The sequence below is a fragment of the Mastacembelus armatus genome, chromosome 18 (genome assembly GCF_900324485.2).
Source record: "Mastacembelus armatus chromosome 18, fMasArm1.2, whole genome shotgun sequence".
NCBI classification, from domain to species: Eukaryota; Metazoa; Chordata; class Actinopteri; order Synbranchiformes; family Mastacembelidae; genus Mastacembelus; species Mastacembelus armatus.
In genome coordinates this window covers 6374820-6391794 of record NC_046650.1, presented here as the reverse complement: position 1 = coordinate 6391794, position 16975 = coordinate 6374820, and the positions used below count along the sequence as shown (strand labels likewise).

The 16975-nt window shown below is 41.7% G+C and overlaps 2 protein-coding genes across 7 annotated transcripts; both read left to right on the top strand.

Annotated features, from left to right (window-relative positions):
• The first annotated feature begins 878 nt into the window (after window positions 1-878).
• On the top strand, window positions 879-7422 carry LOC113125709 (E3 ubiquitin-protein ligase TRIM21-like). Of its 6 annotated transcripts, none has more exons than XM_026299360.1 (9): window positions 879-945; window positions 1170-3477; window positions 3941-4513; window positions 4622-4717; window positions 4822-5055; window positions 5198-5345; window positions 5434-5460; window positions 6283-6428; window positions 6534-7422. In XM_026299360.1, the coding sequence occupies exons 3-9, from the start codon at window positions 3944-3946 to the stop codon at window positions 6960-6962; spliced, it is 1650 nt and encodes a 549-aa protein (XP_026155145.1). In that variant the 5' UTR covers window positions 879-945; window positions 1170-3477; window positions 3941-3943; the 3' UTR covers window positions 6963-7422. The 6 variants fall into 6 exon arrangements, with proteins under 6 accessions (XP_026155145.1, XP_026155144.1, XP_026155140.1 ...); XM_026299359.1 differs by having other exon boundaries at window positions 1170-3852; window positions 6298-6428; XM_026299355.1 differs by having other exon boundaries at window positions 1170-3852.
• Window positions 7423-8358: 936 nt separating this feature from the next.
• On the top strand, window positions 8359-16691 carry rpgrip1 (RPGR interacting protein 1). The gene is made up of 30 exons (XM_026296903.1): window positions 8359-8462; window positions 8630-8683; window positions 8831-8951; window positions 9120-9325; window positions 9415-9517; window positions 9662-9802; window positions 10051-10156; window positions 10291-10314; window positions 10422-10568; window positions 10669-10742; window positions 10828-11048; window positions 11164-11270; window positions 11354-11404; window positions 11501-11680; window positions 11767-11884; window positions 11989-12152; window positions 12259-12604; window positions 12716-12876; window positions 13052-13287; window positions 13425-13540; window positions 13765-13964; window positions 14051-14107; window positions 14220-14398; window positions 14678-14756; window positions 14950-15019; window positions 15242-15336; window positions 15516-15705; window positions 15790-15874; window positions 16011-16138; window positions 16447-16691. The coding sequence occupies exons 1-30, from the start codon at window positions 8375-8377 to the stop codon at window positions 16671-16673; spliced, it is 4074 nt and encodes a 1357-aa protein (XP_026152688.1). The 5' UTR covers window positions 8359-8374; the 3' UTR covers window positions 16674-16691.
• Window positions 16692-16975: the final 284 nt, after the last annotated feature.

The window sequence follows — 16975 nt, the reverse complement described above, 5'->3', positions numbered from 1 at the left end:
TCCCGCCGCTTCCAGCTGGCCCCTAACAAGCCACGGAAGACGAGATGCTGTCCCCGTCTGTGGGCTTAGAGACCGGGTATATTCTCCATGCTCCTCCTCGGTCTGCCTCCCTCTCCTCCTCTCCGTCTCCTCTCTACACCGCCGGAGCTGTCGTGCTGCGTTCAGGTGCTCCGCGAAAGCTCCAACTTTTGAACACCAAAGTCGCAGGTACAATGACGCGATTGTGATAATGGTGCTTTTAAAGCACCATTAAATATTACAAGTAAACGATTAAAAAACGAATAAAAATGACTCGTCAAAAAGTTTATTGATGTATTTATAATAGAGATGGGTCTTGTCTAATTTACCTTATGCTGTGATGACAGGATAAATTACGAATTTTAGGTTTATTACTTATTTGATTATGGTGAAACATAAAAATCGGGTAATCAATTTATTTTTATTGCCCCTTAGCCTATCTAGACTGCCCCACACACACTGATTGTCTAAGATTCATGGTGTAGCTGCTGAAAGTACCACGGGGAAGCTGGGAAAACTAGAACATAAAAAGGTAGCTGTTGATATTGAATTAATTTGTCATACTTTTATAGCATTTTTAATCTGCTCTTAAATTGCTTTTTGTTATGGGAATGTAAGCACTGACAGATTACAGTGTAAAAGGTGAGCATTAATTTCAAATGTATCTTTAGCATATATGCTAATACCCTGGACAAAGAAAATGCCAACTTGCTTCCCTTGAGCTGAATTTCCCCTCAAGGGATGAATAAAGTTGATCTTATTTTCTAGTTATACTTTCTGTGGTTTTCTCATAAATTGGATTTTTTTTTTTCCTGTAGCTGTGAAGGCATCATCTGTCTCAGCTTTCAGTTTCCAGTTCACACACACACGCACTGTCCTGCTGCAAGCAAGATGAGCAAGGTGTGTGTGTGTGTTGTGTTTGTTCAAGTGAGTGAGTATCTTGATAATCACACTCAATATTCATGTTTGAATCATTTCAGATGTGGGAAGTGTGTGGGTGGGGCGATTGGTCATTATCTTTTTTTCTCCATGTTTGAAAACTACACACCAGGTGCAAAATACTTTCCACCAAGTTGTTTAAAAAACATTTGTAGCTATAAATGTATGTTTTTTTAATGGTTAAGCTAATAAACTGTTTCCATTATTTTCAGTAACATTCATCAACATGATGAGCAACTGCAGCTGTAACCACCAGTACTCTACTGCGTAATCCGTTCCTTATTTGTTTAGGTGCTACTAAGTAAGTACTACTAAAATTTTATATGGGACTTTTCCAAGTAATGTACATTGATCTGTTGATCTACCCTGTATGCTGCCATTTTGGTTTACATGTGCCCGTTCATATCTGTCTGTGAGTGTTTCATGATCTGCATCAGCTTTTAGTTGCAGAAGTAGTTTGCTCTCTGAGGAGAAGTGCTACAGCAACTAGGGCAACAACACCAGTAGGGTGAGTACAGAACAGCCAGAGGAAGTATAAAAGACATCAAGACAACAATATGTAGTGTGGTTTGCTGTCCTCACAGAGCAGCTCAAGAAAGAGCAGCTCCCTGTTAAACACTCACACAAACCATTGTTCAGTCTGAGGCAATAAAACCCACATTATCCATAAGAAGGACAGTGAAGTTGATCATGCTTTATGGGTGCGGTCCTTAATCATGTGACCCTAACCTCAGTGGAACTACTTTAAGCAAATAATACTACTTCTTCTTCTACTGCAGTCCAAGGATTAACCACAAGAGGCAGTAGAGCATCACACTATTGGAACAGTCTAAGCACCAAATTGGTTTTGTGTTGTATTTTAAAATATCATCATGTGTTATTTTTATTTATCTAAACCTGTAAAGTCACATATAAAAGAGTATGTGTAAAATAAGTAGAGTACAGTAGCTCACTCTGAAGCACAGTATAGCAAACACACATCTACAGCCTTTTGTATCATGGACCTCTGGCAAATCATAAATCACTCTTGAGTTTCCGGTCTGGATCTTAAAATAGTAAGAGACACTGTCAAACCAGAACAGAGTAATAACCCTAACCCCCCCCCCTGTCTCTTTTTTTGTCATTTTGAATGTATTTATTCCAAAAGAAGCATCTGTCTGGACCCGTGCAGTCTCACACTGAACTTTCAATACTTCATGTTCTTAACAAAATAACACATATGTGGGATTATTGAGCTGCTTACTTGGATCAGGTGTGTTCAGCCGATCAAAAGCTTAGTACTTAGTGTCGACCCAGTACTATATAACCATGTCTCCTGACAGAAACTGCCTAAAATAATAAAACAGTTTGATGTTAATTAATCAGTTGTTTGATATAATATGAGATGTTCCTCTACAGGTTTTTAGGGCTGGAATTACACAAAAATGTTGTTTTTGACAGGGTATGATAATAGTGAAGATTACTGCACCATGATGAAAAATTATGATGCCTGTAACTTAAGTTCTACGTGATACTTTAGATTACTCTGCCCTGGTCATTACTTTCATTACCCCATGTTAATTCTTTTTTAATTCAGGTACTTCCCTTTCTCTCCCAGCCATCTGTTCACTCGGTCTTTCTGGTACTGTCCACCAGCTTTCACTTCCCAATCCATTGACCTGTACAGACAACTTATTTTAATTCCATTAACACACACAATCCACCATAATAAAATCACAGTACAATCAGTCACAATAAATCATGATACAGTTACTATGAAATCATTCCTCTTAATGATTAAGATTAACACCTTGATAATTAACCTTTGTTTTGCATAGTTTTAATCAATATTTCAGTATTATTTTTCTATCTAACCTCCATCTCTGCTTACTACATTTCTGCTTACTACATGTTCCACAGTGCTGCACTTCCTCATTTTTCCCTATATTCAATTTTACCATCCGTGTCCGTTTTTCTGGGCTCTTTGACAAATATGTCATAAATTTTATCGTCTTATTCCAAATAAAATGACACAAATGACAAGACTGATATTTTTTCTTATTTCTAGTCTCTATAATTTTACAAAGTTGTTTAAGATCCTGAATTTTATCACCATTTTGGGATCAAAACCAGTTTTGAGTGTGTCATTCAGTATTGGTTTAGCTGTCTCAATATGTGTTTGTCACTGTTAAGATGTTTATTACAGTGTTGTGATCATGTGTGTGAATGTACATAATTCCTGTTTACTTGAGATGAAGGGCCTAAAGTGAGAAATGTGATGGATTTAGCACACTTAATTCAAGCGTGTCAGTTCAGTACTAAACAACACAAGTGCAATGCTGTTACATAACACAGTACAAAGAAATGCTGCACAATGGAAGCCCAGTAAGGCACCTGATCTAGAAATTACACCTCCCACCCTGGAGAGAAGAAAAAAAGTCCCAGTGGGAGTGGTAATGGTGAATCAGGAAGGACTTTGGCTTCACCCCTACAGTCCCAGTGTTTGTCTTTGCTAGGTCAAGTTTCACATTGAATGACAAGGTAAGACCAAGAGAAAATAATTAACGGGCAAGTTTCTGCATTTTGATTAAACACATACAATATTTTCAATCATGTTTCTGCTTTGTTTTTTTACCAGGTGGATAAAATGTAGTAGAAAGGGGCCTTATTGAAGCCACTAGTCTTTATCCTGTGTGTGTGCATGTTCAGATTTTAATGGCTGTGTTTAGTTAATGCTTCAAGCTGAAGTTAAACAGTGAGTTTTTGCGAGTGTGAGAGCCTGAATCATGTGACCATGCAGCTGGACTTTGGTCAGTGAGAAGCTGTGAGCTGTTTAAAAGCTAATATATATGGAGGCTCAGATGTGTCCTGCTAATGAAGAAAATGAAGATACAAGCCCTGAAAGTGGCCTATACTGTAACTGTCTTTATTTTTGAGTCGTTATTAGTAATTCTAAAGCAATGTAAATTAATGTCTTCTTAATTATTAACTTTTCATTTCTAAGGTCATGACGTCCCCCAGAGTTCTCCTGTCAGAGGTTCAGTTTCAATGTTGCATCTGTCAGGATGTTTTCTCTGAGCCTGTCTCCATCCCCTGCGGCCACAGCTTCTGCTTAACCTGCATCACATCGCACTGGGACGACGGCCTTGCCATCAGCTGCCCCAAATGTCAGGCAGTCTTTGAGCGCCGCCCAGAGCTTTGTGAAAACTCTTTTGCCAAGGAGATGTCCGAGCAGATTCGAGCGAGAAGGCAGAATGATACCATGTCAGTGGCAGGAAAGTCCATATCTTGTGATGTGTGCACTGGGAAGCAAACAAAGGCCCTGAAGTCCTGCCTGGTGTGTCTGACCTCATACTGTGAGAGTCACCTGGAGCCTCACCTGAGGGTTGCCACCTTGAAGATTCACAAGCTGATTGAACCTGTTGCAATGCTGGAGAATAGGATTTGTAAAAGTCACCAAAGGCTCCTGGAGCTGTTCTGCAGGAATGACCAGAGGTGTGTGTGTGTGCTCTGCACTGAGACCGACCACCGCTGCCACGACACTGTCCCAGTGGAGCGAGAGAGTCAGGAAAAGAAGGTGAGGTCCTAAAGTCATCATCATCATTTTGCCATAATCTCAACCAGTCCAGGCAGCCTTTTGGACTTCGATTCTAGTTTTGCACTTAATTCCTGTTGTGATATTCAGGCTCAGATTAAAAGGATTAAGGCTGATGTTCAGCAGATGATCCAGGACAGACTGCAAAAAGTGGAGGAGATCAAACACTCTGTGGAGCTCAGCAAAGTGAGCTGATTAAAGACTTTTAGCCTACAATGTTACTTTAATTTAATTTTTGCTAGTACATCGTCTAAAACAACTGAGTTTTTTTTCTTATTCAATTTCTTCAGGTAAACTCAAAGAAGGACGTTGAGGAAAGCATGGAGGTCTTCTCCGCTCTGTTTCAGTCCATGGAGAGAAGTCAGGCTGAGCTGGTGGACATGATCCAGAGGAAACAGGCTGCAGCAGAGCAGAGAGCAGAGAAGCTCATTGGAGAGCTGGAATTGGAAATCACTGAGCTAGAGAGGAACAGAAGTGAGATGGAACAGCTTTCTCACACGGAGGACCACATTTATTTACTGCAGGTCAGGAATGGACCTAAATGGATTTAAATGAGAGAAAGATCATGCCATGGTGTTTTTTTTTTTTTTTGTTTGTCTTTATCTGAATTCCTATTTCATGTACAGTCTCGTCTTATTTCTCTTTCATATGGCTTCTTTGTGTTAGAGGTTTCCAGCTTTGAGTTCTCCTTGGTCTGCCAAGCCCTGCTCTGACGTCACCTTCTATGCAGACACATGTTTGGGGATTGTGAGGAGGGCGGTGGCCAACATTGAACGGCAGCTTCACTGGGCTTTGAAAAAGCTTTCCATTCAAGGTCTGCGCCTCAAAATATCTCTAGCCACATCTTGAACACATGAATGTTGTTGACTCATTTTGGCTAATTTGTTCTTAAAACCTTACAGAACATGACAAGATGCAGCCATATGGAGGTACAGTTGGACCAAACCAGCCAGTCACTATGCTCTTTGTCATGTCTTTTCTTCTGTTTCTCAACAAAATCAAGCAAAAGAGATGAACAATGTGTACATTCGACCCAAAGTGGGTACAGGTGCAGGACAAACGAAACAATTAAAGCTCATGTTGCACCTAATGAAGATTGCAACGTACGATAATTATTATTTTTGGGAGGTGTCTTAGTTCAGTGTGCAGTTCTTCTCTTTTTTATTGTTTCTGAACAAAATCATCTATGTTGCGTGTGTCATCTTCAAATTTTCTCTTTTGTTCAACCAACAGTCAAAGTTATTCATCCTTCCATGCATTATCTACACTCATCCTGAGAGCGTCGCTCCAAAAATATTGTTTACAGTATCTAAAGGAGCAAAAGTTTAGAAGATGGAATCTCTTGTTTTAAACCTGATGCATAATTAAAGCAGCTGACTCCTCATCACTGATTGATTTTCTCCACTAACTGATTCATTGATGAAGTGATCTCTGATTGGGTTTATTGATCGATTGATTTCTTAGTTATAACAGAGGCCTGATAATCAGTATTTTTTCACAAGGCCATGACTAATTAATTAAACTCTAAATCATTTGTGCACTTTGGCAAAGAGCAAGTCCTGTGTATTATGACAATGTATGCCACAGGATACTTACAAAGCATGCACATGCACATAGACCTCTCCTTGTGGCACTGTGGGAAAATGAAAACTTTTTATTGAGTATTTGTACATTATTTTTCTGGATAATTTAATCTCAGGAGAAAGCAGAGAATGAGGTTAACCTTTGTAAAAACCATGTCTGTCTAACAGCTGATGTCCATCTAGACCCCAGGACAGCCAACCCTTGGCTGGTTCTGTCAGAGGATGGTAGACAGGTCTGGGATGGAGATGCTGAACAAAACCTGGTGGACATACCAGAGCGTTTTGATACAGCACCATGTGTTCTCGCCACCAGGGTAAATAAACATGTGGTCTGTTCATTGTTTATTCATGCAGGAGTATGATTTCTCTATGTTTCTTTCTCTGATCAAACAGTGACATGAAACTCTCTTGCCATGCAGGGTTTCACCACAGGGAGGCACTACTGGGAGGTGGACGTGGGAGATAAAACAGCGTGGGACTTGGGTGTAGCTCGACAGTCAGTCAACAGGAAGGGTGTGGTGATGCTGAGCCCAGAGGAAGGCTATTGGACTGTTTGTCTGAGAAAGGGCAATGAGTACCGGGCATGTGCAGCGCAGGCAGAGCTGCTGTGTCTCTCTCAGAGGCCACATATTGTTGGGGTGTTTTTGGATTATGAGGATGGGACAATATCTTTCTATGATGCTGAGGCCAAGTCTCTCATTTATTCCTTTACACAGTTCCAGTTCACTGAAGCCATGTTTCCTTTTTTTAATCCAGAAGTGAGTGACAGTGGAAATAATAAATCACCGCTCATTATTTGCCCTAGTAGAGTCACTAGGGACGGGGAATTAGATGACATTACAATATGATGTGAAATATATAGTCAGCATTTTTTATCTTATGGTACTTTGTTTTTATATCATGTACACCACATAAAACTGTTCCCTGTTGATAAGAAAATAGTTTATATCACAGTACAGTACAGCACATGGAAGATGAAATGAATGTCCTAAAGAACAAATCAACTTTTACCTCGAGTTGATCTTTATTTCAAATGCAAGATAGTGAATAGAAAGAGGAAACAGTACATCAGACTTGGATTTGTCACTTAAATCACTTTTGTTAGTGCTTCTCAGCCATCAAACACTGTCTCCTGAAATATAGTGTGAGGTAAATAAGTGTTATGTTTTCTGTTAAAGGAGGAAGTGCTCTTTTTATTATTTGTTGATGTGTTCACAACAAAAGCTACTTTTTTTTACACATGGACCATACAAATCCTTACTGACCTCCCTCCCTCAATAAAGTAAACTGCTACACTTATCAAACTCCCTACCTTTTCCTTTCCAACTTATTTTACTTCCTTCACATATGTGAATATGTGTAAAACTGACTTCAGCCTCTGTCTTAGGTGGCACAGCCTCATGGGCGCTAATCAGATTAGCAAAGAGGTAAGATTAGCTTGAATGCAGATGGAGCACTGAGACTAAAGGATTGAGTCTTGGGGGTAGGGAATAGACACACAAAGCATAAAGTAAAAGATTGAACTAAATACATGCACACAAAAACACAAGTCATTACAATTTGCAATTCATTTTTAACACAGTTTCTGAAGTAATTTCAGATAGGAAGCAACTGTGAAGCCTGAGCTAGAAGGGGCTGTGAAAGATGAAGGGATGAAGAGGGATTAAAACTGGCATCAGTGGAGTACTGGGCAGTAACACACACATGAGAGATCCTACAGATTACATTGGACACCAAGATAAAGCAGGAACTCCACACATTTCTGTACTAGAGATGAACTGCTTCAGGTGAGCTGCAGTCGAGGGTAAGTGAAATATTAACAGTCCATGAAAATGTATAGTGAAATTGTTAGAGATTAGATTCAATGTTTCTGGAGTATCAAAGTACTTTCATTCAGTTTTGATAAGCAGGTTTGAGAGTTTATCTGTGTTTGTGTAAGAGAAGGCATCGTTTTGGCTACACGCTAAGATACACAGTGAATTTAGTAATTAAATATACAGTAGAATCCATTCACCATAGAAGAAATAAGGAAGTAATGAACTCTTAAAGCTCTATAATTAATTTTAGTCATTGCAACAAGTCACTGTCACAGAACTGAATTGTTGAAATTGGTCTGTTTTGCTGCTTTCTAAGACCCTTTGTCCACTTTGCCTGGATGGAGGCCAGTGAACCAGCAGTGACACGTTTGCTGTTGTGACGTTTCAAAGACCAGAGGGTTTTTTTTTTATTCATTTGGCTGAATCTGAGCTGAAGAGTTGAGATGTCACCAATGGTGGACGAGACAGCGGGAGATCTCCCAGTCAGAGATGTTGGGCTGATGAGAGGGGGACTGATGCCGACTGTTCCAGGTTGGTGTGAATGAAAAATGGTAAAATAGTTTATAGGTTAAACAAAATAAATAAACAAGAATTTGGGATGCAGGCAAATTAAGTCATATAATAATTTGCTATGCAGTCACTTTGAGTTTTGTATTACCCTATGATGTATTTATGTCCTCCTCCTGCTGTTTCCTCAGACACTCTACGTGATGTGAAGCCATGGAAGAAGCACCATGGCATGAAGACAAAAGGTAATAACACCATTTTCCAAAACTCACTCTGAGGTTTAACATAAAATTATAACTTTGAAACAAAAAAGTCGGTCCTTTCTTCCTATTATTTTCTATTTTATTTTCATATAAAGAACCTTTCATATTTATCATCATCGCTCTCTCCAGCAGATCCTCAGCGCCTGTTTCGGTTTCCCAGGGAGCACCTGGAGGACCTGTGCCTGCGACTGCAGGAGGAGAACAGCATGTTACGTCAACACATGCGAACACAGGAGCAGAGGCTACGCCGGTAACACACGTTGACACACCCTAATGACTGTACCTAACATCAGACATTTGGCAGAATTGAGCTCAGAGCAGCTGGAACAGTCATCTTTGTTGCAGCCTGGTGACATTTAAACACATTTATGATAGCAAGTCCTGTGATTTAGCTGATTTAACCTCCACCTTGCCTCAGGATGTCCACCAGGCTGCTGCGTCTTCGCCAGGCCTCTCCAGGGTCTGGTGGTGTGAAGGAGAGGGACATGGAGGAGACCATACAGGAGCTGGAAGCCCGGGTGGCCATGTTGGAGAGCCAGAAAGGAGTGCTGCAGAACAAACTCAGCTTGGCCAAGCAGCATATTATGGACCTTGGAGGACGCGTGCCATACAAGTTGAGCAGAGGTGTGAATAAACTCGAGCACATAGATGCACACTAAAATGTCTTCTTCCTCTTCACTCTGTGAATTGCTTCTATCCCTTCTTCTTGGCAGGTAAAACTCTGGAAACAGAGGGTGGAGTCAGAAGGGCAGCCCAGACAGCCCCGCCTCGCTACGGCCCCACGTTAGAAGACACCCGGGCAGAGATAGAGAGATTGTAAGTCTTTGCATTGGTCTTAACACATGCCTGTACTTCCTCTCCCTTCTGTCTGACTGTCATCTTTCCCCCTTCTTCCCACTACCTGTGTCCTCCCTGTATCTTAAACTCCTCCACCCTGACCTCACCATCTCTCCCATCCAGCAGGTCCAGTATGACAGAGCAGGTGAGGGTGGCAGAGCTGGAGCTCGCTGCCCAAGCACTCAGAGATGCACTGAGGGAGAAAGAGAAAGAGATGGAGGGAACTGTGAGACAGATGCGGAAGCAGCAGGCCGACAGACACAGGTGCTGGTGGAAGTTTTATCCTGACACTGTAGTCAAATACAAATTGTGCATTTTGTTTAGAAAATGTGCACAAAAACTGGGCCTGTCAGGGCATTCACAGTAAGTTCTCAATCAACTTTTTAAGCCTTTTTGTACAGTAAGTAAAATACCAGTGAAGTACTGTAGCACCTTTTCACAGGGAGGGTGATTGCACTCACCTCTGCAACAGCAGTGTGAGTAAGTTAAATTATGTCTTATTTTCCATTCAGAATAACCATCAGAGAGAATGTGGATCTAATCCGTCTACAAAAGCAGCTTTCAGACAAGAGCACTGCTCTGAGAGTCGCCCAGGAGAAATTCAACGAACTGCAGAAAGTAAGATGGCCTTCTTATCAGAATAACTCATTTATTCATCTTTTGTGAACTGACTCAGCAAATTATAAATTTCAGCAAAAAAATAATTCACATACTTTGTTTTCTTCTTCCTTTTGCTCTTATTTTTTTTCCAGGCATATGAGAATCAGCTGGAAGAGGTAAACACCTTGGCACCAACAGAAGATCAATGAATAATCTACTGCAAGACCTCACTCACAGATGAGTTACTGGTCATATTCATGAGTGTGTCATGTTTTCATCCCAGAGTCAGAAGTCCCTGAAGGAAAGCCAGGGAGCTCTGCTGGAGAAAGTGGAGGAGCTGACTGAGCAGCTGAAGCAGGAGAGACAGAGAGCGTTGGCACGGGAGGAACAACTTAGCACTGCCACCCTGTCTGTACAGAGTCTGGACAAGGTACTACAATGCTCTCTTTGTTTTGTGTTTTATTTAATCTGAGAGTCTAAGGACTGAGGATGTCGTAAATGATTCTAAAACCCATTTCTTTGTCTTTCAGCTGCAGGAGAGGATTTCAGACCTGGAGGGAGAGAGGGATCTGATAAAAGAAAACTATGATGCTCTGCTGGAGAGGTAGGAGTTTAACGCTTGAAAGGATGAGACATGTGCATTGTGTTCTTCTCTTTGGATGCTTTTATTTACGTGGTCTCTTTTACAGTACTTTCTCTGCCCAAACCAATCATGATGCCCAAGTGGGAAAACAGACAGAAGTGGATCAGACGAGAGGGGTGGAAGAGGAAAACACCTGCAGGGTGGATATTCAGAGACTGGAGGCAATGCTGCAAGTAGAGATGCAGGAGAGAGGCAGGCTGGAGCTGGAGAAGGACAAACTGAGACAGGAGAAGGAGATATTAGAGGAACAGAGAGCACGTGAGACAGGTAGATAATCAGATTCACTCCTGAAGAAGCAAAGAGAGAGAACCACAGGACAACAAATACATGCAGAATCCCATTTATTCATTCATTGTATTGTCTCCTGTGTTGTCTCATTTAGAGTTTTCTGGGATGATGAGAGAAAAACAAGAGCACCTAGAACAGGAGGTTCTCCAGTACAGACAGCAGGTCTCTGCTCTGCAGGGCAGACTGGACTGTGTCACCAAGGTCAGAGAGGAAGAACTGAATGATTAACTCCTGCACAGCTGTTTCACACATCAGTTTGACACAGGTTTCATCCTGTCTTCTAGGAGTTTGACATGAGTGTTGAGGAGCTCAGTGAAACTCTTTTGCAGATCAAGGTTTGGACTCTGTTGTACCTCTTTCAGTACCTCTTTATTAAATAGACTAACTTGGTTACTTTTGAACCTTATGCCATGTCCTCCCTCTAACTACAGGCATTTAGGATGAAGCAAGAGAGCCAGGAGGGGCTGCATTTCCTCTCAGCTGATGGGAAGGCGGAAGACTCATCCCGTGAGCTGGTAAACATCCAGGCCTCACATGCTGAGACTGTGCTGGAGCTACAGAAAACCAGAAACCTTCTTCTGCTTGAGCACCAAATCAGCAAAGACCTGAAGGTATGTCCTCATCCAACACACATGTCAAATACACACAAGTCTGAATTGAGCTATGCTCAACTTCTTCTTTCCATTTTAACCCCAAGGAAGAGCTGAACACAGTCAGTCAGAAGATGGAGAGAGAGAGGGAGGAGAGCAGGAGGAGGATTGCAGAGAAAGACAAACTTTTATCAAAAAGAGCTCTGCAGATCAACACTTTACAAGGTAATATATGCTCATATTTTAAAAATACAGCTCACTCCTTGATTAGCATGTCGTGAAAACATGCAAATTTCAGACTCTCAAATGTTCCTATTTCTGCTCTAAAGCCCAGCTGAAAGAGTTAGCATACAGCCCCAGGAACTACAAACGGACCATACCAGTGCAGTACACCTGGCCAGGTGGAGATCAGGAGGTGGTACAGCCCATTGAGGATGACATGTCTTTTTCTCAGCTGAGGGCTGGGGAGTCATTGTTGGAGATCCATCTAAAGGTGAAAACTCAGACTTTGTACCTACACTGATGTTTTTTGATCCTGAGTAATTCCAAAGCAAATCAATCTCCCAGGAAGTTGATTTCTGCTGTTTTTGTACATCCAGGCTGCCACCTTCACCCCAGCCGGACTTCGGACTATGGGCAGCATCTGTCCACCAGTGGACAAAAGTGAGGCCATTGTGACCTTCTGCACCTACAGCTTCCTGGACTTTGAGGTGCACTCCACTCCTCTGGTGTCGGGCAGCCAGCCCAACTATGGCTACACATCCCGCTACGGCCTAGCAGCCCGCGATCTGGGCAAACTGGGGGCTCTGGGGTCAGTGGTCAGAGTGGAGCTCCACCAGGCATTAGGAGGGGTCAGGTTTGTCACCCATGGAAGTGGGCAGATGTCTCTCATGGGTGCCATAGAGAGGAGAGGGGAACGTATCAATGGATGTGTCAAAATCACAGGTAACTAATGTTGGCTACACGCACAGAATTGGATCATTGTTAATATCTTTGATTGATCATTGTTAATATCTTTGATATAACATGTACATATTGTGTACCATAACATCCAAGGCCTCGAAGGGGAAACTGTTGGTGTTGTGGATTTCTGGGCACGCCTGTTCGCTCCTGCAGAGCCCATAGACACTGTGGTGGAGAGAACAGCTGAAAGGAGAATGGCGGCACAGATGAGTCCTATGCAGATCTCTTATGGCTGGCAAGACAATGGGCATGAGGTAAGACAGAGACAGCAACAAATGTTGGGCCCGAAAGATATTAGGGATGACTGAACTGTGTCAGCTAGAAGGGAAAATTCCCAGCACATAAAACCAAAACTGTCATGTGTAGCGAGGTGTTCTGCTTCTAAGTATCTACAGGACCTGTGTTTATGGCATTATTTCTTGAAAAAAGCAGGAGTTATATGACTATGGCAGAGGGATCCCCAATGAGTTGGTGGTTCAGTTGGAGCGCTGCGTGGGCCTTACTGCTCGCTGGCCTGGGCTCCTTCCTGATGCCTACCTGACATACAGGTTCTATGACCTGCCGCCTCACGTCTCTCAAACTGTCCAGTGCTCGGCCAATCCAGTGTTCAGTGATACCACCAGCTACCCACTGGCAGTAACCACTGACGTGTTGCACTATTTAAGGTATGGGGTCAGTTTTTGAGCCGAGGTTGTTGCCTTGGCCCAAAGTCATGACCCAGAACATGCTTATCAATTCTAAATGCTATAGATCTCTATTGCAAAATACAGATATAAAAAATACTTCTGCTACTTCTGCCCAGATCTAGTAGTCTTTGGGTGTATGTGTTTGATGACAGCGATGACCAGATTCCACCTGCCTATCTGGCCAAGACCCCTGTCCCACTGCTGGCCCTGGCTACAGGCAGGGAGATCAGAGGTGAGAGAGAGAAGAGTAGAATAAATACTTACCATAACAGTCCACATCTGCTTCCCTCACTCAAAGTGGCATCAAGACAGATGGAGTCAGCATGTTGTTTTCACAGGTTTAATATGACTGGTAATTACAGACAAACTAACATTATTATAATGCATTTTGGAAATAGCAGTTTATCAGTAGAGGATTTTACAGCCTCACTCAGCGGGGTTTCTCCTTCCTACCAGGTGACTATGTTCTGAGGGATCCAGCGGGTGGACCTCGGGGTCTGGTCAGGGTCCTGATAAAATGGAAGTACCCCTTCCAGCCACTGCCAGACACACTGCTGGGGAGACAGAGAAGGGAAGTGGAAAGAAGTGAAATGGAGGAGAGGATGAAAGAGGTGGCTGAGGTATCCCAGAGGCCCATAGCCAAACCCAGAGTGAAGGTGAAACAATTTAATCCTGTGTCAGAAGATTTAGCAATTTTATGTATACCTGCAAGAGCGTGAACTGATTTTATTTGCCTTCACAGACTCATTTACTTGAGCCAAGAGAAACCAAGGCAGTGCAGAAAGAGACAGAAGCCTGGGTAAGATTTATACACCTGGAAAAACATCTATTCACCAAAGTGAACTGTGAGTTTTAATGATGATTCAAATATTACAACTAATTTGTTTACAAGTGTTTTTGTCAATTTACAGCCTCGTCCTCCAGCTGTGAAACAGAAAAGCTCACAGAGCATCCAACCAGGTCAAACGCTTTCTGTGGTCACTCATCAGTCCACACACAGGAAGAGATCCACCAGGTGGTCACCTGACATTTACTCAGGTCTGACGCCCGAGCCAAGACTGACTGCACCGTCTCATTTGCCAGCTAGCAAGTAAGTTATTGGTTTGTTGTTCTTTGAATTTTTAAAGAATCTTTATAGAGTTAAATGTCATAAAACATTTAAACAGGTTTCTTTAGAAATGAACCTGGTTAATCTGAAATGTAAACTAAAGAAAAACTAAATATATTTAATAAATGTATTATACCATCCATTCTTAGTTTGGTTATAATTTTCACCATTTCAAACTAAGATATAAGAAATTTCAAGTGTTCCAAATAAGATGCAATAAAGAAAATGCAAAAAAAAAAAAAAATGTGCTTTTTATTTAAGATCTTCAGAGGGAACATCTTCCAGACAATCAACAGCCACAGTGTCCAGGAGGAGCTCTGCCAGTGATGTGACGTCTCAGGTAGGAGCTCACTCATTCTTCTGCTCTCTGAAAAACCTGAAAACTGCACAGGATGTGGTCATTTGCACAGGAAATAATACAATCAACAATTCAAACAGGGCTGTGCAAAGAAAATCAGAGTAATTATAAATATCACAGACTAACTGAGACCCTAACAGTGAATGGGCTCAAATATAATCTCTTCTTTCTTCAGGGCCTTCCCTCTGTGGATCAAGTGTCAGCGGAGGAAGAGGAGGAAGAAGAAGAGGAGAGAAGTGGGAGTGGTAACTATTCACATACACATAAACAGACCTATAAACACCTGCCGTGAGCTTCCTTCAGTAGTTTTTAACCTCACTCTGAAAATATGCAAGAATGACTAGTTTATTATTAAAATATCACTGACGTATTGAGATATCACTTGTTGGTGGGGCTTTAATTTTAAGGTCAGCAGTTTAATTTTAACTTAATTAAATTCAGGTCTTCTTGTGTTTTTTCTTTAACAGTTACTGCAGGAGACAGTGAAGCACCAGAATCTTCAGAGTCAGTTTCATCACGAAGCGACTTAATCATCATTCCAGCTAAACAAAAAATAAGAAAGGTAAAAGTGAAAAATGTAGCACCACCATTGTGTTATTGTTGTTATTTGGGCATCTGTAGCTCTATATTAATTTTGACTGTTTATTTTAAATGAACTGGTCAGTTATTAACATAAATAGATAAATACGTCAGTCAGGTGTCAGCGTGTTTATGAACTGAGCAGAATTTCATTGCACTCAGGGAAACAAGGTACGAGTCGAGATCCTGTCCCTGACATTTGAACCATCCTCCCGCGTGGCACTGGACGAGTCGGTGCAGCGTGTTTACGTGGAATATCGGCTGCTGGGCGTCCCCATGGAGACGACAGAGACGCCCATGTCCCTCCGCAAACCCACACAGGGGGAGGAGATCCACTATAACTTCACACGAGGTGAGAGTTGGTGAGCTTCATGGTTTTGTGTATGTTTGCTTGTCATGTCAAATATCCTTTATTAATATCTGTTGTTTCCCTCAGTGATCTATGTCGATGGTTCCCAGTCAGCTCCACTCAGACAGTATCTTTACACCATGCTGGAAGGCACCGACCCCAACCAGGGCAGGTAGTGCCAGTGATGTGTTTTATATGTAATTTTACACATGAAATTGTTTTTCTGCGTTTTATGACTCTGATCTTTATGGATGCCTCTAGTCACAAACCCGAAAATGTAACAGTCTGAGTTTGTGTCTGTATGGCAGGTTAAAGTTCACAGTGGTCAGTGAGCCGATGGACGATGACGAGGACTGTGTGGATGTTGGACAAGCTTTTCTGAACCTACAGGAACTGCTGCTCACTGGAAATGATGTAATCGAGCAACAAATAGACAGTAAGTGTTGTATTTTTGATTTGGCTTTGTGTCTGTGTGTGTGTTTTTAGCACGTCCACCACCTCTGTGTCCACTGTGTGGCATGCAATAGTAACACAGGCTTCACAGAAAGTATGTAGACACTGAAAACAAAGCAGTGGGACTGGTACCTTAGTAATTATGGGAGAAAATGTAAAATGCTGGGTACATTTCTCAGTGCCCTCCTTCAGATTCAGCAGTGGCAGGTGTATTATGTTTCTGCATGAATCATGTGAAAGTTTTAGAGTTTTCTTACAATTTCTCTGCGTCTGTGTTTCTGTTTCCCGCAGTTGTGAGTGTGGATGAAGAAAAGGAAGTGATAGGGAACCTGAAAGTGTCTCTGGAAGCAGCAAAAGCTCTGACTAGGATATACCAGGAGTTTGTTCACAAAGATGAGACCAAGAAAGAAGATGAAACAGATGAAGAGGAGGAGAAAGATAGAGAGGAACAAGAGAAAGAGAACAGAAAAGATCAGATAGAATTGATAGATTATGACGATGACAGTGACTTTGATTGAAAGTAAAGAGAGAAGTTGTGTTCAGGCCAGAATGAGTTGTTACCTCCCTGTTTGTAGCCTCTTCAACATTTCCAAAAGCAATAAAATAAAGAGGTATTTCTAAACCTTATCTATGGATTTTATAATTTTGACATCCTGTTCATCTTGTCTTATTGTATGTTTCATTGTCATCTTACTCAGCATTTTTCCTGGGGCCCACTTGTTTCTTCAAAACAACTTTGATCTCAGAAAGCTCGGCAATACTGGTCTCATACTGTGGATAACAAAAGCAGAATTTGTTTAGATAGTAGTTAGATGGTAGA

Bases quoted from the DNA above. Each gene is read 5' to 3' on its own strand.
- LOC113125709 (XM_026299355.1), top strand. From the start codon at position 3,811: ATGAAGAAAATGAAGATACAAGCCCTGAAAGTGGCCTATACT. The intron at 5,346-5,433 runs GTCTGCGCCTCA...AAAACCTTACAG, and splicing joins GAAAAAGCTTTCCATTCAAG to AACATGACAAGATGCAGCCA. The intron at 5,461-6,282 runs GTACAGTTGGAC...TCTGTCTAACAG, and splicing joins CAAGATGCAGCCATATGGAG to CTGATGTCCATCTAGACCCC.
- rpgrip1 (XM_026296903.1), top strand. From the start codon at position 8,375: ATGTCACCAATGGTGGACGAGACAGCGGGAGATCTCCCAGTCAGAGAT. The intron at 11,405-11,500 runs GTTTGGACTCTG...CTCTAACTACAG, and splicing joins AAACTCTTTTGCAGATCAAG to GCATTTAGGATGAAGCAAGA. The intron at 12,605-12,715 runs GTAACTAATGTT...ATAACATCCAAG, and splicing joins TGGATGTGTCAAAATCACAG to GCCTCGAAGGGGAAACTGTT.